Genomic DNA, 18584 nt, shown 5'->3' with positions numbered 1-18584 from the left:
AAGCAAAGCTACAGGGAACCAGGCAGAGGGCCTTCTCGGTAGTGGCGCCCGCCCTGTGGAACGCCCTTCCAGCAGATGTCAAAACGATAAGCAACTACCTGACATTCAGAAGACATCTTAAGGCAGCCCTGTTCAGGGAAGTTTTTAACGTGTGATATTTTACTGTATTTTTGGTTTTTATGGAAGCCGCCCAGAGTGGCTGGGGACACCCAGCCAGATGGGCGGGGTATAAATAATAAATTATTATTATTATTATTATTATTATTATTATTATTATTAGTCACTTCTGTTCCTCCTCTGGCTTCACAGGAGAGGCGCTGTGCAGAGAGGGAGAACTGCGCAACGCCCCTTCAGTGAAGCGGGAGGAGGAACAGAAGGGGCTCCGTTCCTCCTCCCGCTTCGCTGAAGGGGCGCTGTGCAGCATTCCCTCTCTGCGCAGCGCCATTTGCTCCATAAGACACACTCTTACTTTTTAAGAGGAAAAAAGTGCGTCTTATGGAGTGAAAAATACGGTAAGCCAAACCATTGTTTAGCTCGCAGCAATAGCAGGAGGACTGGAGGAAGAGCAAAATGGCCATGGTCTCCTCTAGGAACTCGCATGCTCACGTATTAGCAGCAACACATGGTTTTGGCTTTGCACTACACATGAACCAACTCGTATTTTCAAAACCTGGATGCTTTCAGTGCTTTTTTACTTTCTTCCTTTCTGCTTAGTTTCAAAAGCTATTTAAACTTCCAATAATATAACTAGACGCTGAAGAAGAAACAGGAGGGTAGCCAGTGAGAAAGACATTATCCCAGTTTGTAAAGAAGGACGTACTTGCAGTTTAACCAGTTCCCCATACTAATGGTAATGGCTAACGTCTGGCAAGATTAACATGGCTTGTCGCAGATTCAATAAATACTATTAGAACTTCAGTGATATATCCAGGAAGTCAGCAGTTTTCAAAGTGTTGTGGGGGACCCAGGGCTTCCTCAGGCTGAGGATCTGCCTTCTCAGACAGTTTGCCCACCACTGTGGATCTTCTCCTGAAAGGTGTGGTTGCAGGGGAACATATGCACACATGATTTTATTTGTATGCTGCTTTCCCACATTTCAAACCATGCTCAAGGTGGCTTACAACATGGGGGAAACAATACCTAACTGTAACATAATAAAAGTTGTTGTTGTTGTTGTTTAGTCGTTTATTCGTGTCCGACTCTTCGTGACCCCATGGACCAGAATGTGCCAGGCACTCCTATCTTCCACTGCCTCCCGCAGTTTGGTCAAACTCATGTTGGTAGCTTCGAGAACACTGTCCATCCATCTTGTCCTCTGCCGTCCCCTTCTCCTTGTGCCCTCCATCTTTCCCAGCATCAGGGTCTTTTCCAGGGAGTCTTCTCTTCTCATGAGGTGGCCAAAGCATTGGAGCCTCAGCTTCAGGATCTGTCCTTCCAGTGAGCACTCAGGGCTGATTTCCTTCAGAATGGAGAGGTTTGATCTTCTTGCAGTCCATGGAACTCTCAAGAGTCTCCTCCAGCACCAGAATTCAAAAGCATCAATTCTTCGGCGATCAGCCTTCTTTATGGTTCAGCTCTCACTTCCATACTTCACTACTGGGAAAACCATAGCTTTAACGATACGGGCCTTTGTTGGCAAGGTGATGTCTCTGATTTTTAAGATGCTGTGTAGGTTTCATATGCTATTGATAAAACATCAAAAAATACACAACCAAGCTGAACAATTCCCATATAAAATAAAGATACGAAAACCAAACAGCAACCACTCACCCAACAACCACACCCCACCACAAACAACACCCCAGTATGATTTGCAGTTGTTCCTCTGTAGGCCTTTTGGTGCTCAAGTGCAGACATTTTGAAAAACAAAACTGCATTGACAAATGTGTGTTTTTTGAACATTGGTTGCAGGTCTGGCTTAATCCTCATTCTTCTGAAGTATGGGATCACGCTTTCCGAAGCAGATTTAGGCCTCTGTCTGCATGATGGAAGGTTTTCTTTATTTCAGCATTTCTTGAAGCGAGGCTGTAAGCTTCCACGCAGAGAGCACCGGACGGAATTTACGAAGAATGCAATTCTTGCAGGAGACAAGCACAAAGAATGGTTGCCGTCCCTCCTGTTGGCTGGGTTCAATCCAGTGCATCTCCTCAATGAATCATGGTAAGCAAGATTACATACAGATACACACACACACACACACACACTATATATATATATATATATATATATATATATATATATATATATATATGACATGCGCCTTCACCTGTCGTTTTCAGTGCATGTGAAAAATGTATTTATTCAGGCAAGCCTTTGGGGGAAGGGGTTAACGTTTCCTTTTATTCTGATTTTGTAGGTCTTTCACATTTGTGAATTTTCTCCGTGTTGTTTTATACCTTGTTCTGTTTTTAATCAAAGTTTTTTAGTGGTCTCTGCATTATCGGAAATAAAATACACTGTGCACGTGTGAGCAGCATACACACATGCATGTATTCACTTGTGTGTACATTCATGCATATTGATGCACATCCACCTTGTCTATTTGTGGTTTTTTACTTTGCAGATGCACTGCACTTAATAGCTCTGGGTTGTTCTGTCGGCACAAGCATTTCTTTCTTCTTCTTCTTTTTAAAATAATTTTAAGAATTTATTTTGTTAAGAAGAAGTACAATTGTAACAAAAAGAAAGAACATCACAGCCTGGAAGGGCAAAAGTACAAAAGTGCAGTGCAACTCCAAAGGAACAGTAAAGTATTAACTCTTGCAAGGATTCCCTTTGCAAATAAAACAGATATGTAAAAATGAAAGTTTGCCAATGAAGGCTCCCCCCCCCCACCTGTGAGTTCTGTTATTATTTAACATAAAGGTACTATAAAGCCTTAGATGAGACAGTCATCTGCATATGTAGTAGACCCGCAGTGTACGCACATTTAACTTGTGTGCATTCAGCTTTATGTGCTTGACAAAAAAATTAAAAAGTGGCTGGAAAAAACTTTGACAATTTCACCTGCCGTTGTAGCCAATGTGTCTTGACTATATGCAATTTTGCCTTTATGCGCTATTTTAGAATATGGTTCCTGTTGCAGGTAATGCCAATTCTCTGATTCTGATTCAGTTAAATAAGCACAGTACAGTAATTGGAAGCAAACTCCTCTGACTGTAGCCTCTTTCTCCCAAATGCTCTCCTTTCCCATGATAATTTCCTCTCCCTTTTAGCCATGGTGTGGTGTTATGTCAGCACCAAGGCCAATTCTAACCATGGTTTGTGAACCAGCTTCAGATCCTCTTTTCAAACTAATCGTGGTTGGCATGAATCTCAGGGCAGATGTAACATTGCACATTGGTTAAATTGACAAGGAGTTCACATGCACAAAAAGGGGGAGTGAATGAGTAAGGCATTCCTGATCAATTAACCATGGTTATGACTGAGGAAAAACTGCCTCTAGTGGACATCCTGGTTAGGATTTAACTAGGGTCAAGTTCAGGTTTTAGCCTTGATTAGGACTCACAATGGGGATTTCTGTGGGGGAGAGATTAGGGGCAAAGGAAGCGCATGCTCTTGCAGCCCAATTCCTTAACCATGGTTTCAAGAGCGTAATGTCTGCTCCAGCCCCAAGTCTGAAAAAGAAGCAGGCTTGGAATAAAGGTAAAGGTAAAGGTACGTCTGACCATTAGGTCCAGTCGTGGCCGACTCTGGGGTTGCGGCGCTCATCTTGCTTTATTGGCCGAGGGAGCCGGCGTACAGCTTCCAGGTCATGTGGCCAGCATGACTAAGCCGCTTCTGGCGAACTAGAACAGTGCACGGAAACGCCGTTCACCTTCCCGCCAGAGCAGTACCTATTTATCTACTTGCACTTTTTGACGTGCTTTCGAACTGCTAGGTTGGCAGGAGCAGGGACCGAGCAACGGGAGCTCACCCTGTCGCGGGGATTCGAACTGCCGACCTCCTGATTGGCAAGTCCTAGTCTCTGTGGTTTAACCCACAGCGCCACCCGCGTCCCTAGGCTTGGAATAGAAGCGAATAATTGTTGACAGACAGTGAAACTGGAAGAGAAGCGACGGCAGAACCTCCTTACAGGGAGAACATAGTGTGGATCTTTCACAGAATTGTGTTCTGTGTTGAATTCCAGCTGTGTTGACTCATCACCGAGGGCAGGAGGTCTGTCTCCGTCAAGTGAAAGGAGAAAACAAGCCGTACGCTGTGTTTCTAAAGGTTTCAGCAAGGGGGCAGGGAAGGCATGTGCAGTCCTGCTTCTATGGGAAAGGGGCACAAAATGCCTTTTCTGTGCTGTAAAAGGGCAGGAATCATCTTGTTGCTGAACACACAAGACTTGCAGCTGGGTTAAAATAATAAAAAAAGAGCCCTGTATTCCGAAGCAAAACATTAAAGGTCACTGGATGCAGGCAGCATGAAAAAGGTTCTTTTAACTGCTTCGATCTCTAGGAAAGACCCCTGTACCTTGAAGGCTGCTTCCTTAAGGGAAGCAAAATATAAATCCTTTAATTATGGCACTTGGACAAGCTTATGGTTTCCAACTGGCAGCCCGCTTGCTGAGTGTAATTTAATACTAGGGGTGGGCGAGCAGAGCAAGTATTGCTGAATTCATCAAGCCGTCGAGAGCCTAAGTTTACAGGCCCCAAGCGCAGCTCAAAGCTGTTCAGCTAAATGAAATGATGTTCTAGTTGAAGGATGATTTCTACCAGGCAGGAGAATCCATATGTACGTTGCACCTTTGACAAGTTTAGCAAGCCCTGGTTCAAACTGCTTGTGTGTGTTTCGGCCTGGGTGTGTTCTAGGGCAGGGGTTTGGGAGCTACATATTGTTGGATTCGAGCTCCCATCATCCCCAGCCAGCATGGCCAATGATCAGGAAGCCCTGCTCTAAGCTTCATGGGCCCATCCATCCCCATGGACACCAGCTCTGACCTTCTTGGGTTGATCAGGAGTCTTACTGGATGAGGCTATGGGCTCAACCAGTCCAGCTCTCTGTTCTCAGACTGGCCAACCAAGCAAGACTTGAGGGCAACAGTACTGTTGCGGTTTCTGGTACCTGGTCTTCAGATGCATATTGCCTCCAGCAGTGGAGGAAAGGTTTGCAGTGACTTTTATTGTGTTCACCTGGAACACAAGTAGGGTGGCTCAGGGACCCCCATCCCAGAGGGTGTTCACACAGTCAAGTGAAAATGTAAACACCCCCTCCAAATGTTCCCTGATCAACACAGGTCAGGTGAAGCTCAGGGACTGAGCAGACAGGATGATGCACAATGTGATTTTGGAGATGAGACTTTGGGGATGCGGTTTCTTCCTGACACATACTGTATTTTTCGCTCTATAAGATGCAGCAGACGACAAGACACCTAGTTTTTGGAGGAGGAAAACAAGAAAAAAAATATTCTGAATCTCAGAAACCAGAACAGCAAGAGGGATCGCTGCGCAGTGAAAGCAGCAATCCCTCTTGCTGTTCTGGCTTCTGGAATAGCTGCGCAGCCTGCATTCGCTCCATAAGACGCACACACATTTCCCCTTACTTTTTAGGAGGGAAAAAGTGAGTCTTATAGAGCAAAAAATATGGTATTTGCATCTTCAGGCAAAAGCTCTCCTAATAACAAAGTTCTGCTTGATCGTAGGGTTTCCTCTGTAAGCAGTGACACTCTCAGCTTCCTTCTGGAGTTCACCAACTGGAAGAGGCTTCCCTGGGACGTGGAGCAGATCCTTTCCGACCACAAAGAAACCTCCGCCTGGGTGACTTGCAGTCACTTCAGTAAGTGACTCTATGCAATCTGTTTTATTTCACGGCATAGATGACAAAACTGCTTTTGGGGTTGACGTGCATTACGAACGCTTGGGCAAAATAATGTGGAGCCTGTAAAAGAAGCGGTACGGATCTTGATCCAGAGTAATTGTCAAAATAAAAAAAATTCCTTCCAGTAGCACCTTAAAGACCAACTAAGTTAGTTCTTGGTATGAGCTTTCGTGTGCATGCACACTTCTTCAGATACACAGAAAGCTCATACCAAGAACTAACTTACTTGGTCTTTAAGGTGCTACTGGAAGGAATTTTTTTTATTTTGACTTTGGCAGACCAACACGGCTACCTATCTACAACCAGAGTAATTGTGTTTCACAAAAATCCGTGCTTCCCTGTAGAAGGCCTCGTTGCCAGGCAGACCGCGAAACCTGCCATGCTGGGTGGAGGTTAGGCTATGGTGGAGGCTTTACTCTGATGGCAGAGGCCTCTAAAGCAGAGGGCACCCACTGAAAGTGTGGGGTGGCGGTGGTGGCGGTGGAAGCTGTATCCCACCAATGGTAGTTTATCTCCCCCTGCCCCACAAATGGCTGAGAGAGGTGGTGGAGCCAGACTAGCCAAGAATCTGTTGCATCCTAAGCTGGTCCAGTTTCTTGGGGTCCCTTCCAACTCTATCATAAGCCTGATCCAGGCTTCTGGGCCGGGCTAGCTTGGAGAGGTGAAAACCAGCAGTTTTATTGCCATTCTGCACTCTGGTCGGCACAAGGTCTATGGGTGTGCTAGGGGCTTCACTGCACCATTTAGCCTTGTTGCTCCCAGCTGGGAGTTAGAATTCAGGGATGGGGAACCTGTGGATCTCTAGATGTGCACTGAAGTGTGATGGGAGTTGTAGTCCGGTCCAGTATACCTGAAGGAGCGTCTCCACCCCCATTGTTCTGCCCGGACACTGAGGTCCAGTGCCGAGGGCCTTCTGGCGGTTCCATCGCTGCGAGAAGCCAAGTTACAGGGAACCAGGCAGAGGGCCTTCTCGGTAGTGGCACCCGCCCTGTGGAACGCCCTCCCACCAGATGTCAAAGAGAAAAACAACTACCAGACTTTTAGAAGACATCTGAAGGCAGCCTTGTTTAGGGAAGCTTTTAATGTTTAATAGGTTATTGTATTTTAATATACTGTTGGAAGCCGCCCAGAGTGGCTGGGGAAACCCAGCCAGATGGGTGGGGTATAAATAATAAATTATTATTATTATCATAGTCCAGCAACACGTGAAGAGCAGCTTGTTGATTGTCCCTGCCTTCAGTGTAGGATGTTGCTGTAAGTTTGAGGGCTACGAAGGACTGCAACCCAGAGAGCCATTGCCAGCCGGAGTAAATAATTTTGAGCTAGATGACTGGTGGACAGACTCCTTCCTATGCAGCGCAAGCTGGTTTCAGAGCAGAGGCGTCCATACAACGCGGCTCTTCCAATTAGCCTTCCCAAATCAGTGGGTATATATAAATGATCCTGTCGTTCTGCTTGATCCAGCTCTGGAGATAAAGGTCAGCCAATTACTCCTGGCAGTGGTGAAGCTCGGGACCACCCGCCAGGGAGAAAGAAAAGCGCAGATACAGTATGGAATCGTCAGTTGCTAACTAGAGACTCGGGAGAGTGAAATGCCATTTTTTTAATAATAGAAAGGTTAGGCTAGACTCTGATCAGGAAATGTCTTTCTTTTTCTCTCCTGTGTACAAGGCCAGCAAACGTATCAGGATGGTTCAGTCTGAATATTTGCTTAATTACCATCTCTTTGTGGTCTCCCTTCAGTTAACTTACTCGCCCTCCCCTGCCCTCAATATTTTCATTATTTTTCTCTCTTGTCTGTTTAAAAGATCTGCAGTATTTTTTTTTAAAAAAAAAATAAGGCAGATGGTGCTATTTAATAGAAGGGAGCTGGTTTCGGTCTTACATTTTAAATTTTATAAACAAAACAAACAAACAAAAAACCCAAGATCATCCAGTTTGCACTGAATTTGCAAAGCATGTCTCTGGGCTCAGGAACTCTTAATGCAGATTAGATATGTCTTGACTGCTAAGTAGATTCAGGGCAGAAGGAAGAAAGGCTTCCACTCTCTAAACAGTGCGTGATGCATTTATGGAATTCGCTGCTGCATGGTGTGGCGATGGCTGCTCAATTAGATGGTTTAAAAAGGAGCTAAGACGAAGTCATGGAAGGACAGCCTAACCTGTGGATGTTAACTATGATGGTTTTATGGAACAATTGCAGAAGGGCGCTTGAAGTCCTCTCAGTTGTTGTGCCCCATATAATTCTGTTTTATTTTTCTGCGACAGAGCACATCCCTCCCTTGTCTCATCTCTGCCGTCTGGAGATCCGGTCACTTTTGACGAGCGATCGCTTACGGTCAGACCAGTTTATCCGCCAGCTGCCATTACCTGCTTGCCTACAGGACGCCTTACTTTACAAAGACGTTTTGAGAAGCTACGCCATTTCGGAATCTCAGCTTAGACTGGGCGATGTGTACCAACAGAATGCCCCGCCACCTCTTTCCAGTTCAGGAAACACGGAGAGACGAGAAAACACGAGAACTGAAGCAGGCTCCTCATAGTGCTTAAGGCTTCTGGGTGTCATAAGAACCATGTTGTGGTGCTCAGTGCAATGATAGACCTCTCCACTGCTGCCCGTGTTAGGATATCCTCTCTTCAGAGATTCTTTAAACTCTTGCTCAGAGGCTTTCAGATAAGCGTCCAAGCGCCGTTCTCTGTCAAAGGAGTTCAACATTCAAATGGATGAAAACACTTGCAAAGGCATAAATATTGCCACGGATCATTCCAAATAAAGACACATTCCCTGTAAAGTTGGTTGATTTATTTTGATTGTCGTTGATTGTTGATTTCTTACCTGGCTTTTTGCCAGGTCTTAGGCTGTGTTACAATACAATACAATACAATACAATACAATACAATACAATACAATACAATACAATACAATACAATACAATACAATACAATACAATACAAATACCTTTATTGGCATTAAAGACATTTCAAATCTGAGGGATAAATTTAAAAGGGACAGGAGTGAGGCTGTCGAGGGTCACAAGGCGCTCAGTTCTGCTTCACACCTGTCTATTCCTTAGAGCAGGCAAACATCAGCCCTCCAGATGTTTTGGGACTACAACTCCCATCATCCCTAGCTAACAGGTCCAGTGGTCAGGGATGATGGGAGTTGTAGTCCCAAAACATCTGGCAGGCCGAGTTTGCCTATGCCTGTTTTAGACCCCTGATGGCCTTCAGTATTCTCTCTAGGCCAGACACCCCACAAGACCTCATTCGTACCTTTCTCATTGCCTGGCTGGAATGCTGGTTATGTTCAAATAACAGGGGTAGCCTTTTAGCCTCAAGGGTTACCTTTGACCAGTGGGCAGGACCACCCACCTATCAATCATCTGGTATTACATTGGCCTCTTGGGGTGTGTGTATGTCTGTGAAGGTAGGGAGATGAAGGAACTTGAATTAATTTCTCTTTCAACGTGGTGATAGTCTCCTGTCCAGCCTCACTGGAGAGCCTCGCTTACAGGCAGCTATCCTTAAGGCTACATCCTCTGTGCGTGCCTTTTGACACAGCCACCGGTCACTTCTGTTGCTCTCAGGCAGTGGCCTGGGAAGAAGCCAGTGCCTACTGGCCACATTTTGAGGGCGTGGGGGTCTACCGTTCTTCGTGCCTCCTCCCAGGGAGGCTGGCAGAGCGCCGGTGCTGCTGCAGTTGAAGGGAAATGGGAAGGAGAAGGTGTAAACAGCTGCCTGCATCTCTGCGACCCCTTCCCCCCCCCCGCCACTTCTGCTGGCTCCAACCATTTCTTTTGACGCATCTTCACTTGAGACTCGGGACGCGGGTGGCGCTGTGGGTTAAACCACAGAGCCTAGGACTTGCTGATCTGAAGGTCGGCGGTTCGAATCCCCGCGACGGGGTGAGCTCCCATTGCTCGGTCCCTGCTCCTGCCAACCTAGCAGTTCAAAAGCACATAAAAGTGCAGGTAGATAAATAGGTACCGCTCTGGTGGGAAGGTAAACGGCGTTTCCGTGGGCTGCTTTGGTTCGCCAGAAGCAGCTTAGTCATGCTGGCCACATGACCCGGAAGCTGTACGCCGGCTCCCTCGGCCAATAAAGCAAGATGAGCGCCGCAACCCCAGAGTCGGCCATGACTGGACCTAATGGTCAGGGGTCCCTTTACCTTTACCACTTGAGACTCAAGAGCCTTTCCCTTAACCTTCCCATTCTCCTCCTCTTGCAGTCTTCAGTTCCTTAGCACAGAAAGGTAGATTTGCATGGCAAATGGCTCCCAAATCCCTGAATTTACAGAATGGCTCCTCTTACGCTGCAATTCCACTCTGGGGAAAGACAGAAAAAATTGCAATGAGAGCAGTTTTCTGCTAACAGGAGTGAGCATCAATATTTCATAAGCCATTCAGACTGAGAAGATGAGAAGATGGGAACCTAGATGGGAATAATTTCTTCCCTTTTTCTGTACTTGTGGTGTGACGGTATTAATTTATGGTGCTGCGGAAATTCTGACTTTCTCCTTTAGGATAGACTTGATTTCTCACTCCTACAAAAGGGGGGGATGAAATAAAATGTAGTGTATTTTGGCTTTTTATAGGAATGGTGCTGATTGCATTTGACATCGCCAAAACAGCCTAGTTCAGTGGTTAGAGCAACCTTGTAAATAACTCCCCAGAAGTCACTGGCCTACCAAAAAAAACCACTCCCCACTGGAGTTTGGGAGAGGAGGGATGGATTTCTCCTGGTTGTTCTCTAGCAGCCAATTTAGTTTTGGTGCTGGGCATAGAAAGGGACGCAGTACCCTATTCCTCCTCTACCAGACCATTCACTCACATGCATTTCCTGGTCAACATAGCTTGCCAGGCTAGTGCTTAATTCAAGGGTGTATTGAAGAGTCTGATCCGGGCTACAGAGTAAAAGGTAAAGGGACCCCTGACCATTAGGTCCAGTCGTGACCGACTCTGGGGTTGCGGCGCTCATCTCGCTTTATTGGCCGAGGGAGCCAGCGTACAGCTTCCAGGTCATGTGGCCAGCATGACTAAGCCGCTTCTAGCAAACCAGAGCAGTGCATGGAAACACCATTTTCCTTCCTGCCGGAGCGGTACCTATTTATCTACTTGCGCTGGTGCGCTTTCGAACTGCTCGGTTGGCAGGAGCAGGGACCGAGCAATGGGAGCTCACTCCATTGCGGGGATTCGAACCGCCAACCTTCTGATCGGCAAGTCCATGCTCTGTGGTTTAACCCACAGCGCCACCCGCGTCCTGGGCTACAGAGAATCAGGTTCAAATCTGCCCTAAATCAGGAACCTCATTGTAGTGTGTTTGACCTTGGGCTAATATCGCTCAGCCTAGCCTGCGCCTGCATGCATCACTGGTTGCCTGTTTCTCCCAGGCTAGTGCTTAAATGCAAGGGTGGATTAAATAAAGTGTCAGATTAGCACGACAGAGAATCAAGTTTGAATCCCCGCTTGACCCAGGACCTAACTGGTGTGCATGTGACCTTCAGCCACCATTCCTCAGCATTCACAGGGTTGGTGGGTGAGCAGCTTGGGGTCCTGTGCATTATTATTTTGGGGGAAGGAGTGCTTGCTGCTCCACCACAGGCACAGTGGTGCCTCGTAAGACGAAAAGAATCCGTTCTGTGATTCTCTTCGTCTAGCGGTTTTTTCGTCTTGCGAAGCAAGCCCATTGACGGATTAGCGGATTAGCGCTATTAGCGGCTTTTAGCGGCTTTTAGCGGCTTTTAGCTGCTTATCTGCTGATCGGATCAGCTGATAAGCGGCTTAGCGGCTTAGAAAAAGGGGGGGAGGAAAAAAAACCCCGCAGGAACTCGCAAGACATTTTCGTCTTGGGAAGCAAGCCCATAGGAAATTCGTTTTGCGAAGCACCTCCAAAACGGAAAACTCTTTGGTCTAGCGAGTTTTCTGTCTTGCGAGGCATTCGTCTTGCGGGGCACCACTGTATTGCAACAGTCCTCGGACTAAGGGGTTAAAATACAGGAGGGATGGACAACTCCAGGTGCAACTGGGCTACAAATCCCAGCGGCCTCAGCCAGGAGGTCCTGAGCCTTTTTAAGCACCTCATGATGCCCCCTTATGAGAGCAACTTTGCCTTCTTCCTAACAGCACAAGTCTTTTGCATGTTGAGAAATCATTTACTGGCACAGGGAAATGTTTGTTTTTATAGTTTATGGGGGAAACGGAGCTGGTTATTGACCACCGATAAATCCACTTCAGAAACCAGAGTTCAGGACAGTTAAAACCAGTGTTCCCGCAGCTGAGGGATGTTCGATATTTGGCCAGGGAATAAACTTCACAGGCTGTTTATGTTGAGTCAATAAAGGTCTCCTCTGCACATCTCTGCATCCCCATATTAATACTTTAGCTCAAGTGGAAGGAATACATGCTGGCGTCTTTTCCTTCTACAAAGAAGAGAGGTCGGAATGAGCTGACACTCTGTAACATCCCCGAGAACTTGTTGTGGGAGGAGAGGACTGCAAATTAATGAGATAATTAGCCCTGAAAACCATTACTGCTCGCAAGACGCTGCTGTCGTTTTCCAAAGAGCCATTCATTGTTTGTCTCGCGGTTTTTTGGGCTCTGTGTGTGGCTGCTTTGGAGGCAGAATCAAATGTGCAATGCGTTTAACATGTGAGAAAAATGCTTTGTTTACTGTTACTAACATTTCTTTTGTATATATATATATATATATTTAAAAAGGTTTTAATTCCACCATCCTACTCTCACCATCTGATTGTCACAAGAACCACGAGACTGGGCTGCTCCATCCACTTTGGGCTGCTTCCAACATATATAAAAATATAATAAAACTTTATGTATTAAAAAACTCCCCTCTGTATATGAAAAGGTAAAGGACCCCTGTATGGTTAAATCCAGTCAAATTTGGCTACGGGCTCATCTCTGCTTTCAGGCCGAGGGAGCCGGCATTTTTGTACACAGACAGCTTTTTCAGGTTAACATTTTTTTTTTAATATAAATTTGTATTAGTTTTTTAACATACCATTTTCAACAATAATTAAACATACTTTTACCTCTTATTCAATTTTTTGACTTCCATCAGTCCTGTCTGAAAATTTTCCAATCTAATCTCTTACTTTGCATTTCTTACTTTCCCTGTTACATTTAAAACTCAGAACCAATATCTCTATCTTTTTCTACTTTGTAACACTTCGTATATTTCTGCTTACAAAACTTCTTATAGTCCTACTAGTGTAATTTGTTGGTTACAATTGTTCTTCAAGTAGTTCATATGCGTCTTCCAATCTTCTGTAAATCTCTGGTCCCGCAGGTTTTGAATCCTTCCTGTCATTTTGTCTAATTCTGCATAGTCCATTAATTTTGTTTGCCATTCTTCTTTCGTCGGAATTTCTTCTTGCTTCCACTTCTGGGCTAACAATACTCTTGGGGGCAGCATAACTAAACCGCTTCTGGTGCAATGGGACACTGTGAGGAGTGCCAGAGTGTATGGAAACGCAGCTTACCTTCCTGCCACAGCGGTACCTATTTATCTAATTGCACTGGTGTGCTTTCGAACTGCTAGGTTGACAGGAGCTGGGATAAAGCAATGGGAGCTTATCCCGTCATGCAGATTCGAACCGCTGACCTGATCAGCAAGCCCAAGAGATTCAGTGGTTTAGACCACAGCACCACGTGCATCCCTTTTTACCTTCCCTATACAGGGCTGCCTTCAGATGTCTTCTAAAGGTTATGCAATTACCGTATTTTTCGCTCTATAACACGCACCCGACCATAACACGCACGTAGTTTTTAGAGGAGGAAAACAAGAAAAAAAAATTCTAAATGAAACAGTGGATGTATGATTTTTGTGGTTCATGCTGTGGCTACAGACATGTGATCTGACGGTGAGTTTGGAGTAGCCTAATGCAAAAATCCTGAGGATCCATGCTTTGTAACCACGTTTTTGCACCACTGCGGCCCCAGGTAACAGTGGGTGTGTGATTTTTTTGGTGTAAGATGTAGCCATGGACATGCTATGTGATCTGATGGTGAATTTGGGGTTACCCAGTGCAAAAATCCTGAGGATTCATGTGGATCCGTGCTTTACACTTGTGTAAGCAGCTCCTCTCCTCTCCCGCTTTGTTCCTTTAAAGAAGCAGGCTCTCTGTCCCTCTCTCCTCCCCACTCAGCAGCTCTCCTCCCACTTTGCTGTTTCAAAGTGAGCCACGGAGGGGGGAAGGAAGGGGAACCATGGATCCTCTGCTCACGACTGCAGCAGATCCCCCCGCCATCCGTAGGCATTCCCTCCATAACACACACAGACATTTCCCCTTACTTTCTAGGAGGAAAAAAGTGAGTGTTATGGTGCAAAAAATACGGTACTTATCTCCTTGGGTCAGATAACTCCGTACCCTTCAACATTTCTCCAGTGAAAATAGGGACATCCTAAGGAAAAGTGAGACATTCCAGGATCAAATCAGAAACTGGGATGGCTTCTGTAAATCCAGGACGGTCCCTGGAAAACTGGGACACTTAGAGGGTCTGTGCATGCCTGCTCTGAAGTAAGCTCTGTTGAGGGAACGTTCTTTCACATGTGGTGGACTTGTAAAAGGGTAAAAGAGTACTGGGAAACGATTCATAATGAATTGAAAAAAATGTTTAAAAGTACTTCCCCCCCAAAAAAAACCCAGAGTCCTTTCTGTTGAGGATAATTTCAGACTGAAATTCCCAGGTGTTGGAAAAGGTTATTTATGTATGCCATTGCATCGGCCTGTGTTTTGTTAGCCCCAAAATGGAAAACGAGCGAGGTCCCAACCAAAGAAGAGTGACAACTTAAGTCGACAGAATATGCGCAGCTTGCAGACTTAACATACAGAATAAGAGAACAACATAATGTTTAGAGAAGACTGGAAAACGTTTATGGGAAATAACTGTGTACAGCTGAAAACCCTGGCAGCATTAAAACAAATTCAACTGTGTAAATAAGTGGCGATGGATGTAATAATGGAATAGTTTCTGTAGAATATGCAGGGATTTATGATATGTAAAATGAACCACGGAAAGAGGAGACGGGAAGTCATTGATATCTTAAGGATGTAAAAGTGAGTACTTTAAATTGTAAAACAGAAATTTTAATAAAATTATATATGTGTGTATAAAGGAAGCAAGCTCTGTTGATTTCAGTGGGGCTTACTTCCAATGGAATGAGCATTTCAGGGTTGGGCCAGCGTTCCCCGGTGGTCCTCAGGACTCCCTCCAAGCCATGCCCCCTCTATAGGCACCGCTAGAATCAGTGGCGTGGCGTGGGTTGTCAGCACCCGGGGCAAGGCAAGTAATTTGCGCCCCCTAACCCGTGGATTTGCGCCCCCTAACCCTAACCCCCAGATGTTGCGCCCGGTGCGGCCGGCCCCCCCTGCACCCCCCACGCTATGCCACTGGCTAGAATAGCTCCTTGCATTGTAATGCCTTTTCCCGCTGTTTCTTAATTTACAGCCAGTCCAACTGGTGGATAAATTTACTGGTGGCAATAATCTTGGCTTTGCTTAGTGGAGTGGGAATTACGAGTGGCTGTCACCTCTCCTTTCCTCCAGCCAAGAAGCAAACAGCACACGCCATTCAGGAATGCATTTTAGGGCTGTACAGATCAATGCAATGCAAATAAATTAGGGAGTAATCCTTATAAATCTCGAAAGAAAACTTGAAGGGAAAGACTATTCAAAGACCAGCCACCAGAGGGAGCTAGTTAACATGCTATCGCTAATGAACACATTTTTCCCCTCCCCTCTGGCTCAGCTGTTCGGACCAGCCTTAAGAGATGCTACTTTTAGGGAAAGCAATAATGGAGGTTATCCTATTGATTATTTTTGGAATGGGAAAGAGACTTTCAATTAAGTCTGTCTAATGAGCAATGGTCCTGTGTGTGCATGAATGGTTTCAATTACTCTCTGGGTGCCTATGCAAAAAAGGGTATTTGTAGAAAACACTATATATTTCATTTTCTCCACTCCGTTTGCAATAAGAAGAATGCATGGCTTTTACCAGTGCGAGCTGCTGACATTGAAAGCAGCCTCCTAGCACATTGGGTGGGCTTCTAAGTACATATAATTTTGGAGGGGCCGGTTGACATTTGTTATTATCAAAGACAGTATTGCTTATGTACTGATTTAGGCAACCAAGATCGCTTTGAGTAAAGAAAGAATATCAGAGCTTGGTTGGGAATCCCTTTCCATTGGTGCAAGCTGCCTTGGGTCCTCACGTGGGGAAAAGGCGGGACATAAATAAATATATTTATAACATATAAATATATAATTATTATTATTAACAGAAGCATGCATTTGAGTTGCCCAGTAAGGTGGCAGGGGACAGGAAGAAAAGACATAATAATGTGCCTTTTTCAAAAAATAAAGAAGTCTACGTCTAACCATGTCAATTATTAGCCTGACACATTTTAAGAAGTAAATGTAGGGAAACAGGCACTCATCACATATGGGTTGAATGGAAACGGTTTATTATTCTTTAAAATAAATATATTATTGGAACAAAATTACATCTTTGGGGAATTTTAAGCAGGAAGGTATAAGCAGTAGAAATAGGGATTTGTGACTAAGCTCTCTGTCATTTTCTGTAGGCATAATCTCTCCCCCCCCCATCCAAGTAATTAATTTAGGAAGATTGCTGTTGTTCCATGGTGTGGCAACCTTTCTCCTCTCCTTGTTCCTTTGGGGAAAATGCTCAGCGAGTTCCAGATCGATGCTTATACTGTCCACACGGTTTAGGTAATTATAACACGTTGGTTTTGAAAAGAGATTCAAGGAAATCCTTCAACTTAAGCTGGTCCGGGTAATGCTGTCTACATGAGCGCTTACTCTTGCACTGCATATAAATTCATGAGGGTTATCTACTGCACACCCTCCGACATTTCTCCCAGGAAAATAGGGACGTCCCCTTCCATAATGATAATTGTACTATTTATACCCTACACACCTGGCTGGGTTGCCCCAGCCACTCTGGGCAGCTTCCAACATATATAAAAATATAATTAAACATTAAGAAACTTCCTTATATAGAGCTGCCATCAGATGGCTCGGGAGTCAGATAACTCCATACCCTCCAACATTTCTCTGATGAAAATAAGGACATCCTAAGGAAAAGCAGTACATAGTAAAGGTAAAGGGACCCCTGACCATTAGGTCCAGTCGTGGACGACTCTGGGGTTGCGGCGCTCATCTCGCTTTATTGGCCGAGGGAGCCGGCGTACAGCTTCCGGGTCATGTGGCCAGCATGACTAAGCCACTTCTGGTGAACCAGAGCAGCGCACAGAAATGCCGTTTACCTTCCTGCCAGAATGGTACCTATTTATCTACTTGCACTTGATGTGATTTTGAACTGCTAGGTTGGCAGGAGTCGGGACCGAGCAATGGGAGCTGTGCTGGTCCCGGGGGTAAGGTACCTAGGGTGTAGCAGAGTCCACACGAAGAGGGGCAAGGTCCGAGGCAGAGAGCCGGGCGGGGAACAGGAACGCTGGAACAGGAGGCTGTGCAGGGAACAGGAACACCGGATGGTCGGGAACAGGAGGCCGAGCAGGGAACAGGAGTACCGGATAGTCAGGAACAGGAAGCCGAGCAGGGAACAGGAGTACCGGATAGTCAGGAACAGGAGGCCGAGCAGGGATCAGGAACACAGGAAGGTCCGAAGCCAACAACGACGTTGCTCCCGCAACCTGGGGCCGGGCTGACTGGGCTTTTATCCTCTTCTAAGGCCAGGGGCGGTCCCGGCCCCCAGGAGCCCCGCCTCCTCTGGCCTTAAGGCGAGCACTCCTCCTGGGGGCAACCAGTTCCCTTCGCCTCTCTGCTCTAAGCCTCTGCAGATCAGGAGAGGCCGAAGGGTTACTGGGCCCTGGAGGAGGCTCACCTGTGGCCACTGAGTCGTCAAGCCTCTCTGGGGCCAGAAGGGCTTCACCTGGGGCCAGCTCCTGATGCACTGCCACAGGTGCAGGCTCTTCAGCATCTAGGCCTTGCCCCAGTTCAGCCGGCCCTGGAGGCGGGGACTCCTGTGCAGGCTGGGATTCCTCTGTTTCATCCTCCGAATCGGAATCCCAGGCCATCACAGGAGCTCACCCTGTTGCAGGGATTCGAACCGCCGACCTTCTGATCATGGCCACTGGGCCCATCACCTCCTGGCAAATAGAAGGGGAGGAAATGGAGGCAGTGAGAGATTTTACTTTCTTGGGCTCCATGATCACTGCAGATGGTGACAGCAGTCATGAAATTAAAAAACGCCTGCTTCTTGGGAGAAAAACAATGACAAACCTAGACAGCATCTTAAAAAGTAGAGACATCACCTTGCCAACAAAGGTCCGTATAGTTAAAGCCATGGTTTTCCCAGTAGTGATGTATGGAAGTGAGAGCTGGACCATAAAGAAGGCTGATCGCCGAAGAATTGATGCTTTTGAATTATGGTGCTGGAGGAGACTCTTGAGAGTCCCATGGACTGCAAGAAGATCAAACCTCTCCATTCTTAAGGAAATCAGCCCTGAGTGCTCACAGGAAGTACAGATCCTGAAGCTGAGGCTCCAATACTTTGGCCACCTCATGAGAAGAGAAGACTCCCTGGAAAAGACCCTGATGTTGGGAAAGATGGAGGGCACAAGGAGAAGGGGACGACAGAGGATGAGATGGTTGGACAGTGTTCTCGAAGCTACCAGCATGAGTTTGACCAAACTGCGGGAGGCAGTGGAAGACAGGAGTGCCTGGCGTGCTCTGGTCCATGGGGTCATGAGGAGTCGGACATGACTAAACGACTAAACAA

General features: G+C 46.1%; 1 protein-coding gene across 5 annotated transcripts in view; it reads left to right on the top strand.

The window, feature by feature from the left end:
• The window catches only part of ASB3 (ankyrin repeat and SOCS box containing 3), a 46424-nt gene extending 37830 nt beyond the window's left edge, over positions 1-8594 (top strand). For all 5 annotated transcript variants that reach the window (XM_083494496.1, XM_083494492.1, XM_083494494.1 and 2 more), the window contains 3 exons: positions 1912-2160; positions 5627-5760; positions 8071-8594. In XM_083494496.1, the coding sequence (XP_083350622.1) occupies positions 1912-2160; positions 5627-5760; positions 8071-8345 (658 nt within the window). In that variant the 3' untranslated portion in view covers positions 8346-8594. The remainder of the gene's footprint in view (positions 1-1911; positions 2161-5626; positions 5761-8070) is intronic.
• Positions 8595-18584: the final 9990 nt, after the last annotated feature.

This window comes from Podarcis liolepis (genome assembly GCF_965112155.1).
Source record: "Podarcis liolepis genome assembly, chromosome: 3".
NCBI lineage: Eukaryota > Metazoa > Chordata > Lepidosauria > Squamata > Lacertidae > Podarcis > Podarcis liolepis.
This window is presented reverse-complemented; position numbering and strand designations above follow the sequence as displayed.